General features: G+C 41.2%; 1 protein-coding gene across 1 annotated transcript in view; it reads right to left on the bottom strand.

Annotated features, from left to right (window-relative positions):
- Window positions 1-23,046, bottom strand: part of PGM5 (phosphoglucomutase 5) — a 73,765-nt gene extending 50,719 nt beyond the window's left edge. The window contains exons 1-6 of the mRNA XM_051788395.1: window positions 22,632-23,046; window positions 16,025-16,187; window positions 13,384-13,530; window positions 9,142-9,267; window positions 6,555-6,745; window positions 5,565-5,719 (exon numbers count right to left, since the gene is read on the bottom strand). Of these exons, the coding sequence (XP_051644355.1) occupies window positions 5,565-5,719; window positions 6,555-6,745; window positions 9,142-9,267; window positions 13,384-13,530; window positions 16,025-16,187; window positions 22,632-22,892 (1,043 nt within the window). The 5' untranslated portion in view covers window positions 22,893-23,046. The remainder of the gene's footprint in view (window positions 1-5,564; window positions 5,720-6,554; window positions 6,746-9,141; window positions 9,268-13,383; window positions 13,531-16,024; window positions 16,188-22,631) is intronic.
- Window positions 23,047-23,999: the final 953 nt, after the last annotated feature.

Genomic DNA, 23,999 nt, shown 5'->3' with positions numbered 1-23,999 from the left:
GAAAACAACCTGAAGTCCTGGTAGACAGGGAATTGACCTTAAGCCAGAAATAATCCCTTAGGGCAAAGAAAGCCAACAATATCCTAGATAGCATTAGAATTGCACTGCCAACAGGTGTGGGGAATTGGGTCTTCCTCACTACTCACCACTGGTGAGGCAAACTGGGGGTTTGAGTCCAGTTCTGGGCCTACTGGAGCAGTTCTGGAAAAGTGACACAAAGTTGGCTAAGGGATTGGACCATATCAGGAGAGACTGAGAAAGATGGTATTTTTCATCTCAAAGAGAGAAAGTTAAGAAAGTTAATCTTGCCAATGTGCGTAAACACCCAGTTTGGGGGTTGGGGAGTAACAAAGACAGAGCCAGATTTTTCTTACAGTGCCCAGTAACAGAATAAGATGCAATGGATACAAACTGAAATTCAGCAAATTCTGTTTCCACTTATGAGAAAACTTTTCTACTCTGAGAGTAGTAAAATACTGGCAAAATTTACCCAGAAAGACTGTGGAGTCTCCATCCTTGGAGATGACTCAAAATCTGTGTGGACATAGCAACACACTCTAGCTGACCCTGCTTTGAACCAAGGAGTTGCACTAGACAATGTCCAGGCATCCCTTCCAGCCTCCACTATTCTCTGATTATTTTATTCTTTTCTGCCAGAATTAATAGTCATAGTACAGTTTTTTAATTATTTTTTTATATTTTCTTTGTAATGTGTGAGCTTGAATCATGAACTTTATAGGTAGATATACAAAACAGTTCTGTAATAATTGTCCCTGAAGCATGTAGGACCAGTCCATGAGAAAGGAATAAAAGGGATCAAGAAACAAAATACACAATAGATTTAAAGCACACACTTATAAGCAGTAACCAGTCAAGGGCAACAAAGAAAGCTTCTATATATATATCAGTGATAAACAGAAGACTAGGAAAAATGTGGACTCCCTCCAGAAAGAAATGGAAAACCTGGTTACCCAGGACATGCAGAAGGCTGAGGTACTCAATGACATTTGCCTCAGTTTTCACCAGCAAGTGCTCCAGCCACACTGCCTAAGTTGAAGAATGCAAAGGGAGAGACTTGGAGAATGAAGAACTGCCTGTTGTAGGAGAAGATCAGGTTCAAGACCACTTAAGGAACCTGAAGGTGTACAAGTCCACAGGATCAAATGAGATGTATCCATGGGTCCTGAGGGAACTGCTGAAAGAAATTGCTAAGCCACTACCTATCATATTTAAGAAATCATGGCAGTCTGGTGAAGTCATTTCCCAATGACCAGAAAAGGGGAAACATAATTCCCATTTTCAAAAAAGTAAAAAAGGAAGATCTGGGGAACTACAAGCCAGTGAATCTCACCTTGGTGTCTTGCAAGATCATGAAGCAGATCCTCCTGGAAACTATGCTAAAGCACATGGAAAATAAGGAAGCAATTGGTGATAGCCAGCATGGCTTCACTAAGGGCAAGTTGTGCATGACAAATTTGGGGGCCTTCTATGACAGGGTTACAGTGTTAGCGGATAAAGGAAGAGCTCGGTCCTGCACAGCATCCTTATCTCTAAATTGGAAAGAAATGGATTTGAGAGATGGACCACTCAGCAGGATAAGGAAATGGTCGGATATTCTCACTCAAAGAGTTATCAATAGATCAATGTCAAAGTGGCAAATGGCATTCCTTGGGGATTGGTCTTGGAACTGGCACTGCTTAACAGCTTTGTTGGCAACACGAACAGTGGGACTGTGTGCACCCTCAGCAAGTTCATGATGACACCAATCTGTGTGGTTGTAGTGGGTTGACCCTGGCTGGATGTCAGGTACCCACTAAAGCCACCCTCTCACTCTCCCTCTGCAGTTGGACAGAGGAGAGAGAAAAAAAACAGCTAAGGATTCATGAGTTGAGATAACAGCTGGGAGAGGTCACTTACTGATTACCTTCACAGGCAAAACAGACTCAAAGTGGGGATAGCACTTAAATTTATTACTAACAGGATAAGAGCCAAAGAGTGAGAAATAAAAGTCTTCCCCCCATCCCTCCTTCCTTCTGTGTTCTCCCTCCTCCCACCTAGCGGTGCAGGGGAAAGGGGAATGGGGATTACAGTCAGTTGTTGTTTCTGCCGCTGCTCAGAGAGAGGAGCCCTTTCCCTGCTCCCGTGGGGTCCCTCCCACAGGAGACAGTCCTTGATGGACCTCTCCAGCGTGAGTCCATCCCTCAGGCAGCAGTTCTTCCCAAACTGCTGTCACGTGGGTCACTCCTCCATGGGGTGCAGTCCTTCATGGGTGAGCTCTACCAACGTGAGTCCCCCACAGGGGCCACAAGTCCTACACAGGAAAAATCTGCTCCAGCATGGGCTCCTCTCCACGGGCTGCAGGTCTCCAGCAGGACTCTGCTCCATCTTGGGCCTCCCACGGGTTCACAGCCTCCTTCATGCATCCCCCTGCTCCAGCAGGGGCTCCTCCATGAGGTGCAGGTGGGTCTCTGCACCCCGATGTTCCTCCGTGGGCTGCAGGGGCACAGCTGCTCCACCACGGTCTGCACCACGGGCTGCAGGGGCCACAGCTCCAGCTCCTGGAGCACCTCCTCCCCTTCCTTCTGCACTGACCTTGGTGTCTGCATTGTTGTTCCCATGTTCTCACTCTGCTCTTCCCTGGCTGGAATTCTTTCTGCGCAACAATCTTCTGTTCTTAAATATGTTATCACAGAGGCATTACTATTACTCCTGATTTGCTTGGCCTTGGCCAGCGGCAGGAAGTCCATCCTGGATCCGGCTGGCATTGGCTCCACCAGACAGGGGAAGCTTCTAACAGAAGCCACCCCTCTAGCCCCCTCCCCCCCACTCCCACTACCAAAACCCAGCCACAGAAATCCACTACAGTGGTGTGGTCTACATGTTGGAGTGAAGGGATGGCACCCCTAGGAACCTTGACAAACTTGAGAGCTGGGCCCATGCAAACCTCTTGAAGTTCAACAAAGACAAGGGCAAGGTCCTGCATGAAGGTCAGGGTAAACCCAAGAACAAACAGAGGCTGGAAGGAGAACTGAATGAGAGCAGCCCTGTGGACAAGGACTTGGGGGTGTTGTTGATGAGACTCTCAATGTGACTCAGCAATGTGTGCTTGCAGCCCAGAAAAACAACTGTATCCCAGAAAAACAACTGTATCCCGGGCTGCAATACAAGAAGGGTGGCCAGCAGGTCAACCCTCTACACTGCACTTGTAAGACCTCACTGAGCATCCAGCTCAGGGGTTCTCAGCACAAGAAAGATGTGGCTCTGTTGGAGTAGTTCCTGAGGAGGACCACAAAGATGATCAGAGGGCTGGTCTCTCCTATGAAGACAAGATGAGAGAGTTGGGGCTGTTCATTCTGGAGAAAAGAAGGCCCAAGAGAGACTTCTAAGTAGCCTTCCAGCAACGAAGGGAGTCTACAAGAGAGCTGGAGAGGAACTTTTATACAAGGGCGTGTAGTGACAGGATGACAGGGATCGGCATCAAACTGAAAGAGAGCAGGTTTAGATTAGTTATCTGGAAGAAATTCTTTACTGTGAGGATGGTGAGGCACTGGAACAGGTTGTCGAGAGGAGTTGTAGATGTCCCATCCCTGGAAGTGTTCAAGGCCAGGTTCGATGGGGCTCTGAGCAACCCGGTCTAGTGGTTAGGTGTCCCTGCCTGTGGCAAGGGGTTGGAACTAGATGGTCTACAGTGAACTACATGACAACATGTAACTTTTAAGGCTTCAAGAAAACAAAGACAATCACAAAATGAAATAAAAAAAAAAAATTCAAGTGTCCTGGACACAGACTGAAAACCTCATAACAATAAATATTTGTAAAAACAGCTGGGAAAATATTTACATCCCTCCATCATTATCAATTGCTCAGTTTTATTTAATAATCAGGCTTAGCTCCACAGAACTAAATAAGGCAGTAATCATCACAGGACGATCTTTGCACCAGAAGGTCAAGTAAACATTGTAAAGAACATAATTCAAACAGTCACAGTGTTATTGAAGGGGACTCCAGTCCATGCTTTCTGACATATTTATCAAACTTCATGACAGGAAGACAGACTAAAATATATAAATGTCATTGTTCCTTCAAGTCTAACAGGAATTAAGATATGATGGTGTTCATATACAAAATGAACTCTATTTATTTTATATCATATTTCAATATAACATTATCTTTGTCACTTAAACAATGAGATTTTTGGATCTCTGAGCTGAATAAACAAAATACATCATACACTGACCTAACAGTACTTGCTTAAACTAGACGATCTACCCACAAGTAAGGAACATTTTCCTGAAGACTCTGTCAAGTATTAGAGGATGCTGAAAGCTCTGAATTTAGTAACTTTTAGAAACTTCCTGAATAGGCAAACTGTAGAGAGAGTAATCAAACTTTTTATACAAGCAACATTTAATTTTAAAATAACTGTTTTCTGATTAGACACATTTAATGGGGGCAGCAGATCACTCTTGTCTTAGTAAAGCTATGCAATCAGATCTACATTGAGACACAAGGGATTTAGCGAACACTTTTTTCACAGAGTATATACAGCAATAGGTATGGCCAGTCTTCGCGAGCGAAGATTTGGGAAAGGTCATTACCCTTCGAGCCTGCGCAGTGGATTTTTTAGGTGAGACACAGTGTGCGCTGAACTGAGCCCACCCTTTAATCCTGAGGTTCATCTGCCGGGGCCGAGCGAGCTCGGACGGTGGCAGTGAGGTCCTCAGGACGTAGGTTTGTTTAGAGTGACCTTCTCTTAGATGGATGGCCTTACAGGGCTGACGAGCTCCTTCTGCCCCGGGGAGTTCCCTGACCGGGAATTGAACCCGGGCCGCGGCGGTGAGAGCACCGCATCCTAACCACTAGACCACCAGGGGGCCCCCCACATACATCAATAATATTTAGCTTAATCATCTTATCCTGATATTTACAGAAAATTGAGGCCTGGGTGAGACTTGTCCAAAGTTCAGCTGCTAACACAAGATGCTCATCCAGCAAATCTTTAAAGAGTAGACTGGACTTGTCAGAAATAGCTTTAGATATACTTTTAATCTGTCTTAAAACTGGGAATGGATTTCATGACTGCCTGCAGTCACTTCTGGGACATTTTTTAATCTAACAGATTATATATTTCAACATCTTATAATTAGAGAGGGGGTTTTGGTTTTTTAATACTTGTTGAGTACTGAATTAGTACTTTATCTGTTTTAAACTTCCATGACTTTCATAAGAAGGGCTGCCAGATAAACTATAAAACATTATTTACTAATAAAAAGAGTCAAGTTTTCTGGAAAAGGAATTACCAGTCAAAGACTTGTACATTAGATTTAACCTATTTATTTCTTTTCCAGATTGAATTAAACTCTTTTCATGCAAGTTAAGATGGGAAAAATTAGTTTAGATAAAATCTAAATGTCATCAAACTAGTTAAAACCATAAAGCACATAAAGCTGGTGAAAATTAGAAGCTCTTATCAAAAGACTTCACAATGTTAGAATTGCTACATAATAAAAATAGAGATAACTAAAGTAATGACCAAGGTGATACAAATAAATGTTTCATCTTACTTGTCCAGGGCTGTGCTGGTAGGCATGCTCCTGCCAAATCCTCGGACACCCATCTGACAAAAGTAAGGAATGCAAGACAGATTGGCAGCAATTATAGCCAATGAATCTGATGCGTTCACAAAGAAACCATTTTGGCCAAGAATCATGTAGCGGTCCTGGAGAAGAAAAGAAATTCAAAAAAGAAATTATAATTCTGTGTATTGTGGAGCCGTAATTTTTTTACTAGATCCAATGCAGGTAGAGAAAAAAAGGAACAGGCTTTGGCTTACTCGCATCCCTCTTTGGGCAGAATAATTCACTGGCATCATCCTGGCAGGTTTACAATCTCACTATCACACCATCACTCCCTCCTGCCTTGCAAATCAAAGCTCCAGATCAGCCTCTAGCTCCAGCCGCCTACATGTCACTTCAGCACTTCTGTTCCTGCCGAGGGAATGCTTGTGTAGGAGAATCTTTTTGCCAATGACACACACTATTAGGTGAGCAGGAGGGTGTTTTGTGTTTACTGACAATAGAAAACAGTTTCTGCTCTTCAGAACCTTTTCAACCTTCTCCCACCCTGTCAGGCCAAAAAGTTTCTGTAATACTTTGTTGTTTATAATGTTGATAATATGATATTAAAATTAAAATAAACAGAGATTATGATTCAATGCTTCATTTAGCTAAAAATCCCTTAATTTATGATGCTAACCAAAATGGACTTAACATTGTTAGGTCTTACTGTGACAAATCCATATTATGTATATATGCTGTCTCTTTCTAAATAATTCTGCCTTCAAATCCTGCTTGACTTGCAATCATCTGCAGAGGCAAATTGCAACATATGTGTCTGATTGATGGGTTGCAAATTCTACCATCTGTACCTGAAAGTAATACCACTTTCAGCTTAAATCCATTACTGAAAAGCAAATAAATTATACTTACACGTCCCATATCTGACCTCAGACAAAACAACAATAGTGAAACCTCAAGACAGATCAAAATACTTACTCCATCAGCATCAAAAGCTGCTCCAAATCCATACTCTCCACCTTTCATAGCCTCCAGCAAGGCAGTTGCATATGTTAAATTTGGATCAGGAGGCTGTCCACCAAAATCCTCCAGAGGAATACAGTTTATGGCAGAATTTGCAGGAGCTCCCAATTCATCACACAAGATTCTTCTCACATAAGGTCCCATAACTGCAAAAAACAGAAGTCTGCCATGCAACCACTAAAGCGTATGCTTGACACTGAAATTTTTCACAGCACTGGGGAGAGCTGATATAAAACATACTTTACATAGCAACTCTATACATCTGTCCGAACAACAAAACCCAAACTCTTATTTCACAGAGAAGTATGTGATTGTTCTTCCAGTAAATAATTAATTTGTTATTCAGTATAAAACACACAGTTCACCTCTACAGGAAGTGAAAAAGTAATCACTGAATGGGGAAAGATGAAATTTTTATTTCTCCATTATTAAGTAAAGAAATTATCATATGCATAAAGGGTTTTTTCTCACCTAGCATGAAAATAAAATGCTATTCTATGTGTCCTGGGATGCAAACAACAGTTTAACACATAATAGCAAGAAAAGTAAACAGCAGGGGAATGTAAATGGGAAATACACCTACCTTAATGTTCCCGTTCACGTGAAAATTGCAATAGATTTGGACATCAAAGAATTTTAGTATATTTTAGTTGCTACCATGCAGATAATGAATAAAAGCTTTCTCAAAACTAACTCCAAAATACTTCTCTTCTTTTTTTTTTTGTTAAAGATATGGCCAATTAAGACCCTAGTTTGTGCTATTATATACCATAAGTATTGTATGCATTTGGTGACTAATCAGCCACTAACTGAGCACTCTGTGAACAGGTGCCTCAGAGGTGAAAAAATACAAGTGACTGGTCTGTCTCTCATGCCCTCTCTTCCTCCTACCTTATTCTGAGATCTTGCTAACTGGAACAACTGTGACCAAAGGTAAAACCATGTGAGAACCTTGTTTCCAAGAAAATTTAACTCTGTATACCATACCATGATTCAGGTTCTTATCAAAAGTAGACTCCTGACAAATTACTCTTTTTTTATTCCAGTGTTAAAATACCAATGTTTGCAGCATAAAAACACATTCCAGAGGCGCAAATCGAAGACAAATTTCAGAAGACAGCTTTTCAACATACATATGTGGTCCTCTCTAATGTTCACTACACTGTGGCTAGTAACTCACTTTTGGCTAATGCATCTCATACAGAAAGTCTTCTGATCATATGCCATCAAGAGAAGGGCAAACCCCAACTACCTTTGATAGATTGCTCCAATGGTTATTGACCATTACTCATGAATATGTGAGCGACATTTCAATCTGGATTTGCCTGGACTCAACTTCTCTCTCTATTGATTCTTTTTGGCATTTTTGGGAATAACAGACTGAACAATAATTTTTCTGCAGAAAAAAACCCCGACAACTTACTTTGTTGTACAAAGAAATAGTCTTGTATACACTTAATCTATGTGTACTTTATATTATAGTATGGATATTACTGCACCAAGATGCAAGGTCACAAAGCTTGTAAATAAAGGTCATTACCTTGTAAAAAAGAAACGAAGTATTTGGGTAACGTTCTCTCCAGTACTGTACATGACAGCAGGCAGTGCCTTTCTTATTGCTCTCTCTACATTGTTTGAGGACACGATTCGCCCTTTTGCCACAGCCTGGCAAAACTGGGTGTTCACACCGACTGATGCAGACTATAATCCTTGGCCATGGCCTGTGAACTGGGTGTTCACACTGACTGTGAACCCACTATGATATTTTGAAGACTATCACACTGTATTAGAGGTCAAGACTAAAATGCTTTACATAAGTTTTCTAAGTCTATACAGCTCTCTTTATTGGTTGATTTTTGTAATCCCATTAAAGAATGAAACCTGTTTTGTTTGATGGAATTGGCTTTCCATAAGATGATGTTGAACATTCTTACTTATGCTCCTATCCTTCAACTCATTATCTGTAGAAATTTTTACTTACATTTTGATACTATAGCCTAAGATAGATCTCATGCTTATCTATGTCTTCCCAAGTGACACAGCTTATATTTTTTTTAATACTGGTCCCCTTGCTGTCTTCTGTGACACTTTCAACTTGTCTGCAGTACACTGAAATTAGTGAGACAGAGGTCTCAGCCAACTCTGTAAGGGCTTCTGGGTACAATTTATTCCGACTTATCTAGTTTTATAACATTTAGAATTTGCTCTTAGTAGAGGCTCCTTGGTCACTGGATACTGCAACATACTTAATGGCAAGATTACCTCATCCTGCTTCCTTCCAAATGCAGAAAGAGAACTTTAATTGGATACATATGCCTTTGCTTATTTATGAAGTAAGATAAACTCCTTTGCCTAGTAAGCAATCTAACCCATTGTTAAGATTGCCTTTGTTGGTAGTATAAGGTTCAAATCCTTTCTTATTACCCTTAACATTATATAAAAGTCTGACTTTTATATTCTGTACTGTTATTGAGAAACCATTGCCGTGTAACATTTTTTATCAGGAAACTATTTCTGTCCTGACAGCCACTTAAGTTCATACCTCCATTCATGGCATCAATCCTTATTTTAATCTGGTTGGGTCCGGTCAGCAAATTTCTGATCGCATTGAAGTCAAAAATACTTCGAAGGAGATTGAGGTAGATTTCCACAGAATCCACAATTTCCACTAGAAAAATTACACAGAAAAAAGTGATTACAGTTCACACATGGGATCCAGCACAGTTCCACCAGTCATGTAACTCAACTGATGTCAGAGCACACAACCTCTACATAACATGGATTTGCTCTGAAGCCCATAGAGGCAAAGTCAAAGACTCCTGCTGCCTTCAGTGTGGCAACCATTAAGCTGAAAAGATAAACAGTTTTGCCTGCTAAAAAACCGCAGAGATAATGTAAGTTGACAGTTCATATTTCACTGAGAACATTAAAGAGAGTACATTCTATCAAAGTAAACTCTTTATATATCATTCACTAAGCCGCCGAAAAACTTTCCAAGTTAAATAGGTTTATTCTATTCTAGTCTTCTGATAGCAGTATCTATCTGCATCATTCCATCAAGAGAGATATACAGCCTATTCTTCTAAATTCTGGCACCAGGAATACCTGTGTCCAGTTTGTTGGCAATCTAACAGACTTTGGCATTGTATACCTCACTGATTTAGAAAAGTAAGGCTCAGATACAACATCTGTTTTTCGTTAAGGCCTTGATAACTTGAATTTTAAATTCATAAGCAGAGCACTACTAGTTCTTATGGATGTAAAACATTAAACTAAAATGTATCAATGAAAATAAGTCTGTCATAAGGAAAGCAGTTACTAAACAACTGTCAAAAGCCATGCTTCTCAGTAATCTTGGAACGAATTATTTTTCCTGATTAAATTAAAAAGCATATGTTATAAAAATGTCTTTTCATCTGGTTAAATAAGTATCTTAAAATATTTTAGTTACAAGTTAAAATATTACTTAGAATGTCAGCCAGTTTTGCTCAGAAACACTAACCTTGCCCTAATGCTCTTCTTTCAGGTAACATGAAAATGACACAGACATTTTTTGAGCCTGAGTAAAACACTTAGAATAGATTGTGATAATACGCTTGAAGGAAGAAACAAAAAAGGCTCTCAAGAATGAAAAACAATCTCTAAAACCTACTTGAAAATTAGTCAGTTCTATGGTATACGTTGAAAGTCTCGAGCTTTCAGTAAAATGATATTATTGCATATCTTCTATGCCCTGCTCCTAGCAGTATTTTAGTAGGCTCTAAGCTTTACACATATGAACAAATGTGCATCTGCAGTGGAGTTGCTCGCACACGTCAATACAAAGTGCATGTAGGATTAAAGTCCAAAAATTATTTTAGCTCCTATCAATCCCAACTCAGTTGCTTCAACACCTCTGTAGGCTTGATTCACAGGAATTAGTTCATACAACAGAAAAAGTAGAAGTTTTAAATACATCAGATAGTACCTTAAATTACTTTTAAAATTACTTTCATTCTTTCTGCACTTTCAACCTGCATTCAAATTTGTGTAAACTACACTTACTTGTGCACTTATAGGCCAATTACATTGCTTCAGCAGGGTTCCCTGGTAGCTCTACTGTCTCAGGTTGATGTATTGTTAGAAGACAAGATTGGGAAATGTTTTTTTAATATAAAAACATAACAGAAAAATTGCATCTATTTGTATGCACTTTTATACTAATGTGGGGGAGGGTTGTCTCATTTTCATTTAGAAACATACAATTTGGAGAGATTAAAAAGCTTGAAAAAACAAAATTTAAAATTCTGGCAATTTTTTGATTCTGGAGTGGTGCTGGAGCTGAATTTTCTTTGCTTTTTGTGTGCCTGAAAAACCCAAATGTGTTCTTTGCAATAAAATAAAAAAAAACCAAAACCACCAAACACCAAAAAACCCAAAATAAAACAAAAAAAAAAACAAACACAAACCAAATAAAACAAAACATAAGTGAATGGGTTTTTTAATGAAAAACTTTATTTCTCAAATGTAAAGTTTGGGTGGAAAAAAAAACTAGCTTTAATTCTAGGGCATCAGGAACGAGCAAAAGTTTTTGAGGCCACGCAGAGTTTTACAGTATTTGAAATATATGAAATAGATATGGAATAGATATGAAATAGATATGAAATTTGAAACATATGTCAGAACCCCTTCCTTTGCTTCTGACTCCTTCAAGGAGATAGCTAAGTTAGATCATTTTGAATCAAGTGTAGGCATAAAAGTATTCACATGCTTAAAATTAAACGTGCTTCAGCACTCCCTTTAGATTTGGAGTCACTGGATGCATAGTGCCACAACTTTTCAGAAAGTGTGAGCAAAGAATGAATAAACTTAGATTCTCACAAACTCATCTGTCAATTAGACTTCCATAAGCAAACCATTCCTAGTCCAAAACAGTTTTTGTTTGGTGTTTAACTACTAGCAAGCATAAGCACATATATTTGGCAAAGATATTTGGCTAAAAGCTGAGGCCTGATGCACTTGAAGTCTGTAGTTCAGATTCCCTATGTGCAAAATGAACATAACACTTACCTACAGATGAACACAGCATCAGACACAAGCAAGAGGAGCTGGAAACCATGGTTCAATTAGAAAACTATGGCTTAATTGCCATCACAGAAACATGGTGGGACAAGTCACATGACTGGAGCACTGCAACTAAGGGCTACAAGCTTTTTGGAAGAGACAGGCTTAGAAGGAAGGGTGGGGTGTTGTGCTCTCTGTTAAGGAAGGGAGAGATTGCAAAGAGCTGTCCCTGAGAAACAGCCATGAACAGACTGAGACCCTGGGCTTGAAAATCAAGGTGCAGACCAACAAAGGACACTTCGTGGTTGGGGTCTACTACAGGCCACTTGACCAGCGGAGTCTGTTGATGACACCTTTGCTTTATTAAAAAAAAAAAAAACTACCTCCACTGGCAACCTCAAACTTCACTCCAAACTCTCCTCCAAGTCTCCCTAGCTAGATGTTAAACTAATTCTAGCAGCTGCTTTGATCTTTCAGATGATATATGACAGAACAATGTCATCTGCCTAGACTTTTTCGAGGCCTTTGACACAGTCCCACGCAACCTCTTATCTCCGAACTGGAGACACATGGACTATTCAGTGGATAAGGAATCAGCTGGCTGACACAACCAGAGACTTGTGGGTACTGGCTCTATGTCCAGGTGGAGGCCAGTGAGGAGTGGTTTCCTTGAGGGGTCTGTCTTGGGACTGATGCTCTTTAATACGTTTATCAATGACATTGACAGTGAGATCAAGTGCACCCTCAGCAGGTTTGTAGATGACATAAAACTGGTTGGTGCAACTGACACAACAGAAGGAAGGGGTGCCAAGCGGAGGTACCTGGACAAGCTTGACATGTGGGTCCATGAGAACCTCCTGAGGTTCAGAAAGTCCAGACACGAATACAGACTGGGAGAACTCACTGAGAGCAGCCGTGCAGAGAAGGACTTGGAGTTCTTGTGGATGAAAAGCTGGGCACAAGCCAGAAATGTGCACTTGCAGCAAAAAAAGCCAGCTATATCCAGGGCTGCATCACAAGACAGATGGCCAGCAGGTCAAGGGAGGTGATTCTCCCCCTCTATGCTTCCCTCATAAGACCCCACCTGGAGTGCTGTGTCAAGCTCTGGGGTCCTCAGCACCAAACGGACATGGACCTGTTGGAGCAGGTCCAAGGTAAGGCCATGAAGATGATCAGAGGGCTGGAGCACCTCTCCTATGATGTCAGGCTGAGAGAGAGAGGTAAGATTGGTCAGCCTGGAGAAGAGAAGGCTCTGAGGAGACCATATAGTAGCCTTCCAGTATCTTAAAGGAGGTTTATACAAAGACTTTCAACACAAGCGAATAGTGGTAGGACAAGATGGAAGGGTTTTAAACTAAAGGAGGAGAAATTTAGATTAGATTTTATGAAGAAATTCTTTACTGTGAGGGCAGTGAGGGCAGTGAGGCACTGCAATAAGTTGCCCAGAGATGTTCTGGATGACCCATTCCCGCCAGTGTGCAAGGCCAGGCTGGATGGAGCTCTGAGTAACCTGTGGAGGATGTGCCTGCCCACGGCAGGGGTGGTCGGAACGAGATGATCTTTAAGGTACATTCCAATAAAAACCATCTTATGATTCTATACTGACTTTTATTTTAATAACTTTTAGTAAGGCATTTTGAAGAACAAAAGTTTTGTTTTTGTAATTACGCATTATGATTCTGCAGCAATACTAATATTTAGACTCAATGTATTTAGCATGCATAAAAGCAGACATTGCTACCTCGGAAAGGTTTGAATTTGTTCTCCAGATCAAATTCTTGTCTTCCCAGGCGTGATAAATCAACTCTGAGATCAGGACAAATTGCATATTCCTCCAAGGTTTTGCTGATTTGATAGATTTTTTCTGAAACCATATCTGGAGCAGGTCCTAAAAGAGAAAATAATGTGGTAGGTAATTTCTGTTAAATGAAGGTTCCCTATTTTAAAAGTGCTATAGCAAACATTTTTCAGAATATATTGGAGTTAGTACAGAATAAACACAAAGTACTACAGTAAATAAGGTCCGTTCTTTCACCACAACATAAGTTTAAAATGTTTTTTGCAAAAATAAAACATGGAAATATAGTGCGTTACACACAACATTTTGATTTACGTAGAGTATTTAAATCAATCATTACCCAGGAGCAGGGAGGATGAGGGAAGCAAAAAACACACAGTCATCTTTGAGTTTATTGCTCAAAGACTGCCTTTTTTTATTCTTCATAGAATCTCAATGTAGTTATTAAAGGAAAGCCTGTCCTTCAGCAGCAGTTTCTGTTGTTTCATAGCACTTTCTGCAAATGCACACTTCAGAAGGTCTGCTAGTTTGGTGTTCCACATTATTTCATTAGAAAAAATGATCACTTTTAAATGCCTTAGCAGTTTGACAGTGGTGCTGTATTGCAGTTTTCCTCCAATAGCTTAATGAAATTTATCTTTGTTGGAATTTAAAATACCTTAATTGCTCAACAATTAGTAATCTCAACCTGAAATAATTATGTCATTCAGAAACAGAAAACATATCTTACTTGTGAATTACTTTCACTGCCAAAGCCTGAAAAATGGCTCTGCTTTTAAAGATTTACTGTTAACCAAATAAAAGTTGCAGGCTTGATGCAAAAATTACTAGATGAATTATGCCATATGTAGTGCAAGTCCTTTCTGGCTTATCTGACTCTGCATAGCTTATACTAAAGCCACGCTTTCACTCTAAAAATTATTTCCTTTAGTCTCTTTTATGTGTTCTCTCTCCTGTGCCAAAGTGCCTTTGAAGATTTTTTCAGTGCTAATTTCCCATTATATGCCGTGTAGCTTTGCCATGTAAATTAGTGTGGTCCATCTCAGATGCAGTGTACCAGATGTTCCAAACCAATACAATAAGTAACAGTCACTTAACTCTTCATTCGGTTTAGAATACTACTTCTTACTCATCTAATTCAAACCCATTCAAAGGGTGAGGACAGATTTCATTAGCTCCAGATCATCCTTGATAGATGGATGTCTTATCTATTGATATTTCCAGCTAAGGAGATCCCACAGTGTCACCCTACATTTTCTTGTACAGTTATAGAAACAAAACACTTCTGCTTGACCTGGATCAATAGATTGAGAAATAACGTAGAGCAACGATAACCTTCCCTAGGAGCTTGTTGCTGTGTCTAGCCATTCTCTTACTTCAAAAGCCTTACCTAATTATCAGCCCACATTTTCTCAGCTGTAACTTAAACTAATTGCTTTTCTTTATGTCCCCAATGATTAACATAAATACTTGAACCTTGTGATTTTTGTTTGAGGAGTGTTTCATATATAAAGCTTAATAGACTTTTTGAATTCTCTTTAAAAAGGCAAAGTACACTAAAAAGACTTCCCCACCAACTGTTTCCCATTTATCATAGAGATTTTAGGTATACATGGTGTTTTAAAGTTTATAGAGTGCTAATACATCTAACAGTTTGGCTCTGGTATGTGTGTGCTGTGACCCTGGCTTTCTCACTGGATGCCCTTACACAGTCCCTCTAATCTCTCTGGGATTCAAGCCTATTCTGTTTATAAAATCTCATTCATTTAACCCTGGACATTTTTTTGAAAAAGGGACAAGGGAGAAGCACCCTCTTCTCAAGTTCACCCACTTCCAAAATGGGGAAGGAAAGATTTTAAAAACACTTTCAGATCAGTTTTTTCAGGTAGAAAACACTATACGTATGAGGTATACAAGGTGTCAGCAACTGCCACCATAATGTTTTATGGGTGTACACAGATATATAATATAAAACATACTGAATGCGTAACATACCTACCTGCATTAGCTTGACAGTTTTGGAAAACAGGACATTAGCTATATACCCAAATTCCGTTATTCAGGGGTGGAACTGCAGTAGTTAAAATTGTACAACCCTTTCCCTGGGTAAGACCAGTTACTTCCTGGGTAAACATAAGAAGTGCTTTCTTCCATACAAGACAATGAGTTATACTGCTTACAGCATTTCTGAAATTACATGCTTTAAAGTAAATGCCAAGACAAGCAACACAAATATGAGCAGAACAGAGCTCCCTCATAAGTATCTTTATAAAAGTATCTTTATATGGAACTGTTACAGTGATCTGGGAGACTACATATAATACTGTAAAAACAGGATAGCAAACCTCTTGTTTATAGAAATCTCACAGCTACTACAAAGACTTCAGTAAGGATTTAATGCTTATTGTACAGATCCATGCAGACAAATACACCCCTATTACCAAAAAAAAGAAAAAAGAGACACCTGTGTTCTTCACAGTTTTAACAGAGAAAGTGAAAAACACATAAAGGCAGCTAGTTATCCTTGTCAGCATATTTTCAGCATACTAAGATGCAATGTTGTAGTATGTTGCTAAACCCATACCTCCATTGGCAACTTCAAACTTGACTCCAAATTCTCCTCCAGGTCCTCCAGGACTGTGGCTAGCTGTTAGAATAATTCCACCAGCTGCTTTGATCTTTCGGATGATACATGAAACAGCAGGTGTGGATAAGATACCATTCTGTCCAATAACTAATCTGCCGATCTAGGTGGAAAAAAAAAGCCAAAGTACTCTGAATAGTACTACATTTTTTTAGAATTAATATATAAACACACACATATGGGCATTTATGTACAGAATACAAATGGTAAAGTCCTAGTATGGAACATGTTCTTTTGCAGAGAAATATACATACATGCGTTGGTTGCATGCTAATCTGGAGCACTGACAAAAAACATTGTATCCTGGCACATTAAACACCAGTGGACTGTGTACTGACAGTAAAGCAAGAGCACAGTCATGACAGCGATTTGCAAAGCTCCCAAGCATAGCACTGGGCCATGATCCTGCTACCAAACCTTTCCAGGTATCCTCACAAATCAGCAAACCCCCTCAGATACCAATATAGTTTAGGGCTGACTGTGTCGATGCAGCTTTCAGGTCTGGGGCTTTAACCAGCATGAAAGAGAATGGCCCTTCAAAGAGCAGCCTTTCAGTGCAACCACAAGCATCACTACACACTAGGACCAGCAGTCTCTTGCAGTTACACCTCTATTGCCAAGGCACCATTGGATGTCCTGCTCCATAGAAAACATTGCTCCTCTTTCAGCCATCAGTGACTCCTGGGCTATTCCAAATGAACAGGGTGTGTTTCCCGGGGCACAGCTGAGCAGGGTAAGTTCCCACCATTCTTAAAGTGAAAAAAGACCTTATAGGTGGTGTTATTAAACTCTGACTCAATGTGTTTGGTATTATGCAGTTCCACTGTAAGGTTCCAATTTCAAAACCTTGCCTTCATCCCCTACACAGATACTACAGCTTCAGCTGAACATAAATAATCTAGAAGCCAACCAGAAATGTATTTACAAAGAAATACAAAAGAGTTCCAATTTCTGGGAAACAGGCAGACAAAAAAAAAAAAGAGAGAAGGGGAGGTTAGTGTCACAGATGAGAACTGATGCAGCTGCATATAGAGCTGAAAAGTGTATCGCTAATGTTCAGGGTTTTTTAATAACATCACTATAAAAAACAACCCCACCCCCACCACTACTGAGTAGTAGTTTGGGAAGGGGCAGAGAGTGGGTAGAGGGAGAGCCAGAACACTGAATTCTTCCCACTCCCCATGTGAAAACAGACTGGGAGTTTAACTTCAGTTTTTGTTCTCAAGTTTGAAGGAGATTTGATAGCTCTCTGTGGCAAAGCAGCAGTACATGAGGTGCTACTTTTCTCCTTTCCATAAAGAGCTGTTCCTTCACATACAGATGACCTTCCGGTCACTCATGTGAAGCACTTAATTACTCAGAAGTGCAGTTGCAAATAATTTCAGAAAAGCAAAGGATTAATAGATTATTTATTCAGCCTGCTTTTGTGAACTATTTTAGTTTAAAAAAATAGGATTTCTACAAAGAAATTATCAACTTCTAAAGTAAGCACAAGTTACTTTTTGATAGCTCTCGCAAAGCACAGGCTATGGTTAGCCATTTCTCTTTCACTGAGAAGTAAAAGATCTGCTTTCAAATTTTAAAAAAATGCAGAGAAAATGCATTCTATTAACTGAGATTTCTACCTCAAGATCTGAGGATACAATGATTGGTTGTCCACCCGGTTTTCTTTTCACAGTTTTTGCAGCTAATTTTGAAGCCTATGGATTGTTGCTGGAAAACAGGAGAGCTATCAAAATTATAAATACAGTTCACGTAAATCTTCAAGGTTCATTTGACTTGTTCTTACTACTATTAGAAAAATGTTTTGTTTCACTGTCTTTTTTTCTCCCAGGTTGGAACAATTCCAAAGGAGAGGGGAAAAAAAAGTTAAGAAACAAAAAAAAATATTATGGAAAGAAAAACATGATGAAAATAAATACTGAAAATGTTTGTTTTGAATATTGTCTCTCCCTTTTTTAAACTACGAAGCATGTAGAAAGCTAGACCAATGACTCAATCTTCCAAACACAGCTGTCAGAAATGGGTGCCAGCTCTTAAAACAGCATTGTGTATGGGTAAGCAAAAGGAATATAACAGTGATAACATTTTACATAATGCTTGAAAACCACAAAACTAAATTTATCTCAAGGTACTCAAGTATAAATGCATTTATACTTGCCTACAGGCTTATCATGAGTACATTTTCTGTACTTCTAAACTACTGAGTTTAAGTTTTTGCCTTCGTGCACATCAAAACTGTATTTTTAAAAGTTAATACTCAGATTATTCAGAATGCATAAATTACCTAGCACCTACCATATTTCATTTTTCCCGCTCAACTGGAGTTACATAAACTAGTTTACCCATTTTTCTGGATGCAAAATATTTATATAAACATGAGTAATTTGTTTTGCTTTCAGCATTTTTCAGAAGGCTATCATTTCTATACTACTTAGAAGTATTTATTATACTAATTTCTATGCTATAGAAATACTGCAATACTTAGTATTTCAAATTAAGGATTTTGAAGTCAAATTACATGAATGATAAACCGGTATTTTATTTGCAGTGACTACTATAAAGTTTCACCTTATATTAAGGTCTTCAGTGCTTTTACAAAACTCCCTGAGGACACTGCAGATCTTAGAGGTGTAAATGTGCTACCCATCTTCCTCTGCTTTCTTGTTTTGGTGGCAAGAATGCAGAATGTCATCTTCTCTTGGCTCAGAAGCTCTTAATTTTGTCTCTGAACCAAATACTAAATGGACATTTAGTTAACTCTTTAATCAATTTAATTAATATCAGATTTTATAGACTTCTCACAATCTGGGCTAAAAAAGTAACCAAATATTATCCACACACTGACTCACAATTAAAGTTTTAGTAACATTGTTCTGAAAAACTTGGACAGTTTCATAGCGTTGAAAGATTATCTTTGGAATTCAAAAACTTGCATGGCTACAAGATCACAGGCATGTAATGTCTCTTCTAATACTTTGTCCCTACGCCACATTATAATTTGTCACTCTACGTTTAGTAGCAACAGCAGAAACAAAGATCCTCAGCAAATGGTTACAGCTGAAAGAATAAAATAACAAGTACTTTACAAGAACATTTTTATGCAATATTACCGCTTGCAGCTGTGCATTTTCAGACAATTCAGTTGATTGTCATGGAGTCACTTAATGCTTTTTTTAATTATTTTTTTTAAGTAATCTCTCATATGCCTCAGTCAACTATACTCAAAAGAACATGAAGCAAGCAAATTACATCCTGAACAACATGAGGCTGTGTCTTCCCATCATTTACTACAGTACTCTAAAGATGACTGAGCACTACAATCTATGTAGAAGCAAATAAATCAATCACACATGGCCAGGAAAGGAGGCCAAGATTCACATGGAAGGCCATGGAAACTAAAAACAACATGGTATTATATAGAATACAACTGTAAAACTCAACTCTCTGCCATCTCAAACTTCTACAGCATTACTCAACAATCTCTCTAGAATGTTGTCATGACTTTCCATATTCAGTGGATGATCGTCAGCTTCTGATCTGCCACTGAGACTCACAAATAGCAGCTTCTCATTTAAACCTATCCCAAACTTTGCATCAAAAATGAGACACCCTATACAGTTGGTGGGTCTAATGGAATATTTGCATCTAAGTTGTAGAGGAACTGTATTGCAACTGATGGAGCTTTTTACCTCAGTTCTTCTAGACATTAAGGCTGAAGGATGCTACTACTGGCAGGACACTGGTGAAAAGAGCAACAGAGCCTCAGATGTTGTCCTACCACTACTTTGTAAAACTGCTTGTTGTAACCCAGAATGGTACAGAACCTCTGTCTGGCCTTCTTCACTCTGCCCCACCCTCCCATGACATGCAGTCCCTTACCCGAATGTGTTTGCTCCAGCCCCAGCTGTGTGCCCCATTTAAGGGTGACCCTGATTAGCCACCTTCAGCTCTGAACAGAAAGATTTGTGGGTGCATGTGCTGCTTGCAACTGCAGAGCATGGACCAGGCTATAGCTGCTGCCACCAGTGGAAGTCTACACAGGCTATAGCTATGGAGCATGTACCTTCAGCCCTGAGGTGGATGGCATGAGCCAGTGGGATCGAGGATAAGGAGAAGGCAGGCCAAGCACTGCCAGCTGACTGGGAAGTGGACCTCATCTCATTCCTTGTACTGGAGTCTATGCCAATTGTGCTAGGCTGTTAACACAGGGGGAATGTGGGATGAGTCACCGAGTTAGAACAAGAGGAACCTAGCAACTCTAAAGGGCAATACATTTACAGTTGATAATAGAAAGCCATTTTTATTTTTGTACTCAGCAGGCACAACTAACAGTTACACTCAGTATGTGTCTCCCAGGAAGGAGATTTAAGTTCAGTTTCTCAGCAACATGTGGCTATCCCTCTCCTGGAACTCAGGGTGGCTTAAGGTTTTCAATGCAGCTTCAAGGCTTCCACACATTTCATCCAATCCTGCCTACCTCAGTTCACTTCTTTCCCTGTGATAGGACCTACATTCCTTCTAGTGACATTAATACGATCCAAGGGGAGAGATCTTTGCCCTCGTGGGTCTTTCCTTCCTCTCTCCCAACTTACATAGCACAGCACTAAACAGTGCCATCAAGAAGGTTTAGATATTTTCCCACCAGGTGTATTTTAACAGCCAAAAAACAAAACACACCAATAGTACTCACTAAATAAATGTGAGGCTTAAGCATTTATAGTGTGCTTGAGAGAAATAGAGGGTGACCAGGGTGAAAATGTTAGAGAGGGAAAGAAACATTAGCAGATGGAAATGGGAAGTCTTTTCAGTATTAGTAGCTCCCCACCAGCTGGCCTACCAAATTTGTGAGGACTGTGCCACTAGTAAAAGTATCATGAATGAATTCAGATATTTGTGGGAACTGTGAGCACAAAAGTTTGGGGATTGGCTTCAGAACACTAGTGAGAAACTGTTTCCAAGAAACTTGCAGTAAATTAAGCAAGTGGAATCATTATTATAGCAAGGTGCCAGAAACATGTGAAACGAACTCTCCTGAGATCAGAAAGATATTCAAGGAAGAAAGAGCAAGATGGGGAGTGTGACAGAAGCAGCAGGAAGGAAGCAGGCTGACAGAAAAAATTAGTCAGCATAACCTGGTTGAGAAGCCCCTGCTGTTCTATACTCTAAATTTCTTTTCTTTTTCAGTACCTCAGTCCTTGTGGTCACACTGCAGCTGTAACCCACTCTTGTAGCTCCTGCCAGTGTGCAAGGACAGGCAAGGATCTCAGCCTCAGTAGGGCAGTTCTTGCCACCAGACTCTTGCTTTAATTGTTGCTGCACTTTATCCCACCTGTACTACCCTTGCCACTGTCCTCACTTTAACCACTGTCCCCTGACAGCCCTTCTCACACCCAGGGCCACATAAACCCTCGCATCTGCACCAACTCCCTGTGTGAATGGCTATTTTGCACAAGGAAGCCAGCATGTAACATAAACAGTCTCTCTGAAATCCCCAGTATCACTAAGCATCAGCTCGATGCTATCAGTGTGTTGAGAACATGCTTTAGGAATAATTCTAAAATACTCATTATTAATATCAGACTGGGTAGTCTATATAGCTTGTTTGTGACAACAAATCAGCAGGAAAAAATTTGGACAGATACAGAGATTCATTTCAAAGTTGAAAGAATGAGTTTTTGGAAAAAATTAAATTCCATACCAAAAGATCTATAAAACCATATCACTCCTTTTGCCAAATCTAGAGAATCAATTTAGCCACCATAACAAGAGATAGTAGCTTCAGTTCTTCTTTGAAGTGGGAACTTCAAGCCTACATTATCTGGTATTTCCAGCTGTCTGTACATATATATCCACAAACGAATGTGCATGTATCTAACAGAAGACAACAGTTTTCTACTCAAGTTCTTTCCTATTTTCAAAACTGTAGAAGAGAAATCTGTATCCCATGTGGCCACAAAGGCTTCTGCGACTGCAGTCTTCTTGCATTTTGTAACTCGTTTGCAAGTGCACAACAGAAAAGAATGATTATTTTCTTAAGATGTAGCCAAAATGCTGAACTCCTCTTCCCTCAATAGTACCATTTTCCTTGAATATTTCTAAAATATCCTGAGCAGCAAATACATTTCTGATACCTTTGTTTCCCACGCACATATTTTTAAGTCTTGCTACATTTTCTCCTTCAGAGTGAACCCTATGTTTCAACTGCCATTCCTTCCTCACTCTAAAATAAAGTGAAACAGCACGGCACAGCTGGCAGTCTCCTGCGGGTGCCACCATCCCCACCGTCAAACCCCGACGGAGCCACCACCCATGGCAAAGCCCAGCAGAGGGGACACACGAGCCGGCACGGGCTGGCTCGGGCACCTGACGGGTAGAGCGCCGAAACAGCCGGACGCGAAGTTCCTCCTGGTTTTATTTGTATATTGAGCGCTGTCCGGGTGACGACACTGGAAGGTTCTCCCCATGCTCAGGGACCGCTGGTGCGGGCACAGCGCGGGTCCCGCTGCAGGGAGGGGGCGAAGGGGAGGGCGAGGGGGCCGCTTACCCCGTTGGCCGCGGCCATCTGAACGACGATCTCGATGGCCGTCTTGCTGAAGTACCTGCCGTCGCTGCCCACCACCATGGTGCAGCCCTGCCGGTCGCGAAGGTCGACGGAGGAGAGCAGGCTCTGCACGAAGTTGGGCAGGTAGTTGCGCTGGCTCTCGAAGAGCGCCGTGGGCCGCCGCAGCCCCCCGCCGCCCGTCGGCCGCTGGTCCTCGTAGGGCGCTGTCTGCACGGTCAGCACCGGGATGGGGGTCCGCTCCATGGCGGCCGCCGCCCGCCCGGCTGTGGCTCCGCTGGGCAGCGGCAGCCCTGGCGCAGGGTGCCGACCAGGCGGAGGGGAGCCCACAGGCGTCTCCCCGGCGGGGGCGGGCCAGCTCAGCCCTCGGCGGCCCGTGGCGGGAGCCCGGCGCCGCGGGGGAGCCGGGGCGGGCGCGGGGTGCGCGCCGCCCCTTCCCCGCCCGCCCCGCCGGGGCCCCCGCCGGCGCCTGGCCGTCAGCGAGGGTGCTCGCGGCTCGACAGGCCGCTGCCATCGCCATGCGGCGGCCCCGGCCAAAAATAACCTTGGAAAGCGAAGCCGAGAGCTGCGTCTCCTGCCAGGGATGTAATTGGAGGCAGCGAGGAGCGGGCGAGCCAGCGCCACACACTTGCTCGGGGGGATCACGGTCTGTCAGCGCTGGGGCCGTCCCCCGACCCCCGCCGGCCGCCGCCGGGCCGCAGCAGCCGCAGCAGCCGCCTACCTCTGGGCATGGAGAACAGCCGGCGGCAAAGCTTAGTTCACTGACATATGTGTTCATTCTGGTTTAATTAGATGCAGAGGTGGTGGCCCTAGTGATTGTGAAGATGCCTGGCGTTTCCCTGTATAAAGGCCGTAACTGTTACAGATGCCTGTAACTGTCAAACATCAGCAGAATTTTGCCATCCAAAGGCTGGTTTCACACTGCACCCACGCAGGACAACCCTGTTGGCTGGAGAGCTGGAAAAAATAATTGTGTAACCTCGATGTCATTCTTGTGTTAAAGAAATCCCTGGTGTACACCTGCACCTGAGCAGGCAAAAGCAATTTTGTAAGGCATTTTTCTGCTCTCTACGAAAGAGACTGCTCATAAACTTCCTATAAGTCCAACAGAGTGTCATGGCTCAATAAGACAACAGGTTAGCTCTGTGACAGGAGGTGGCTGGGCAAACATGGGGTAAACTGCTTTTATCTCTTACACAGACTAAGAACTCATTAGGAATCAGTGAGCGTCACCTGATGAATGGTAACAAGAGGAATTCAGTCATGGTTTTGACCTCTATTTCTATAGACTCTTTGGTGGTTCATAGCAGACAGAGTGTGACAGTTTCAGATACAATTGTCTGCTACACATCC

The sequence above is a fragment of the Manacus candei genome, unplaced genomic scaffold (genome assembly GCF_025592945.1).
Source record: "Manacus candei isolate 608988 ecotype Guabito, Panama unplaced genomic scaffold, ASM2559294v1 h1tg000024l, whole genome shotgun sequence".
NCBI lineage: Eukaryota > Metazoa > Chordata > Aves > Passeriformes > Pipridae > Manacus > Manacus candei.
Note: the sequence above shows the minus strand (reverse complement) of the source record. Positions and strands in the feature narration are given on the sequence as shown.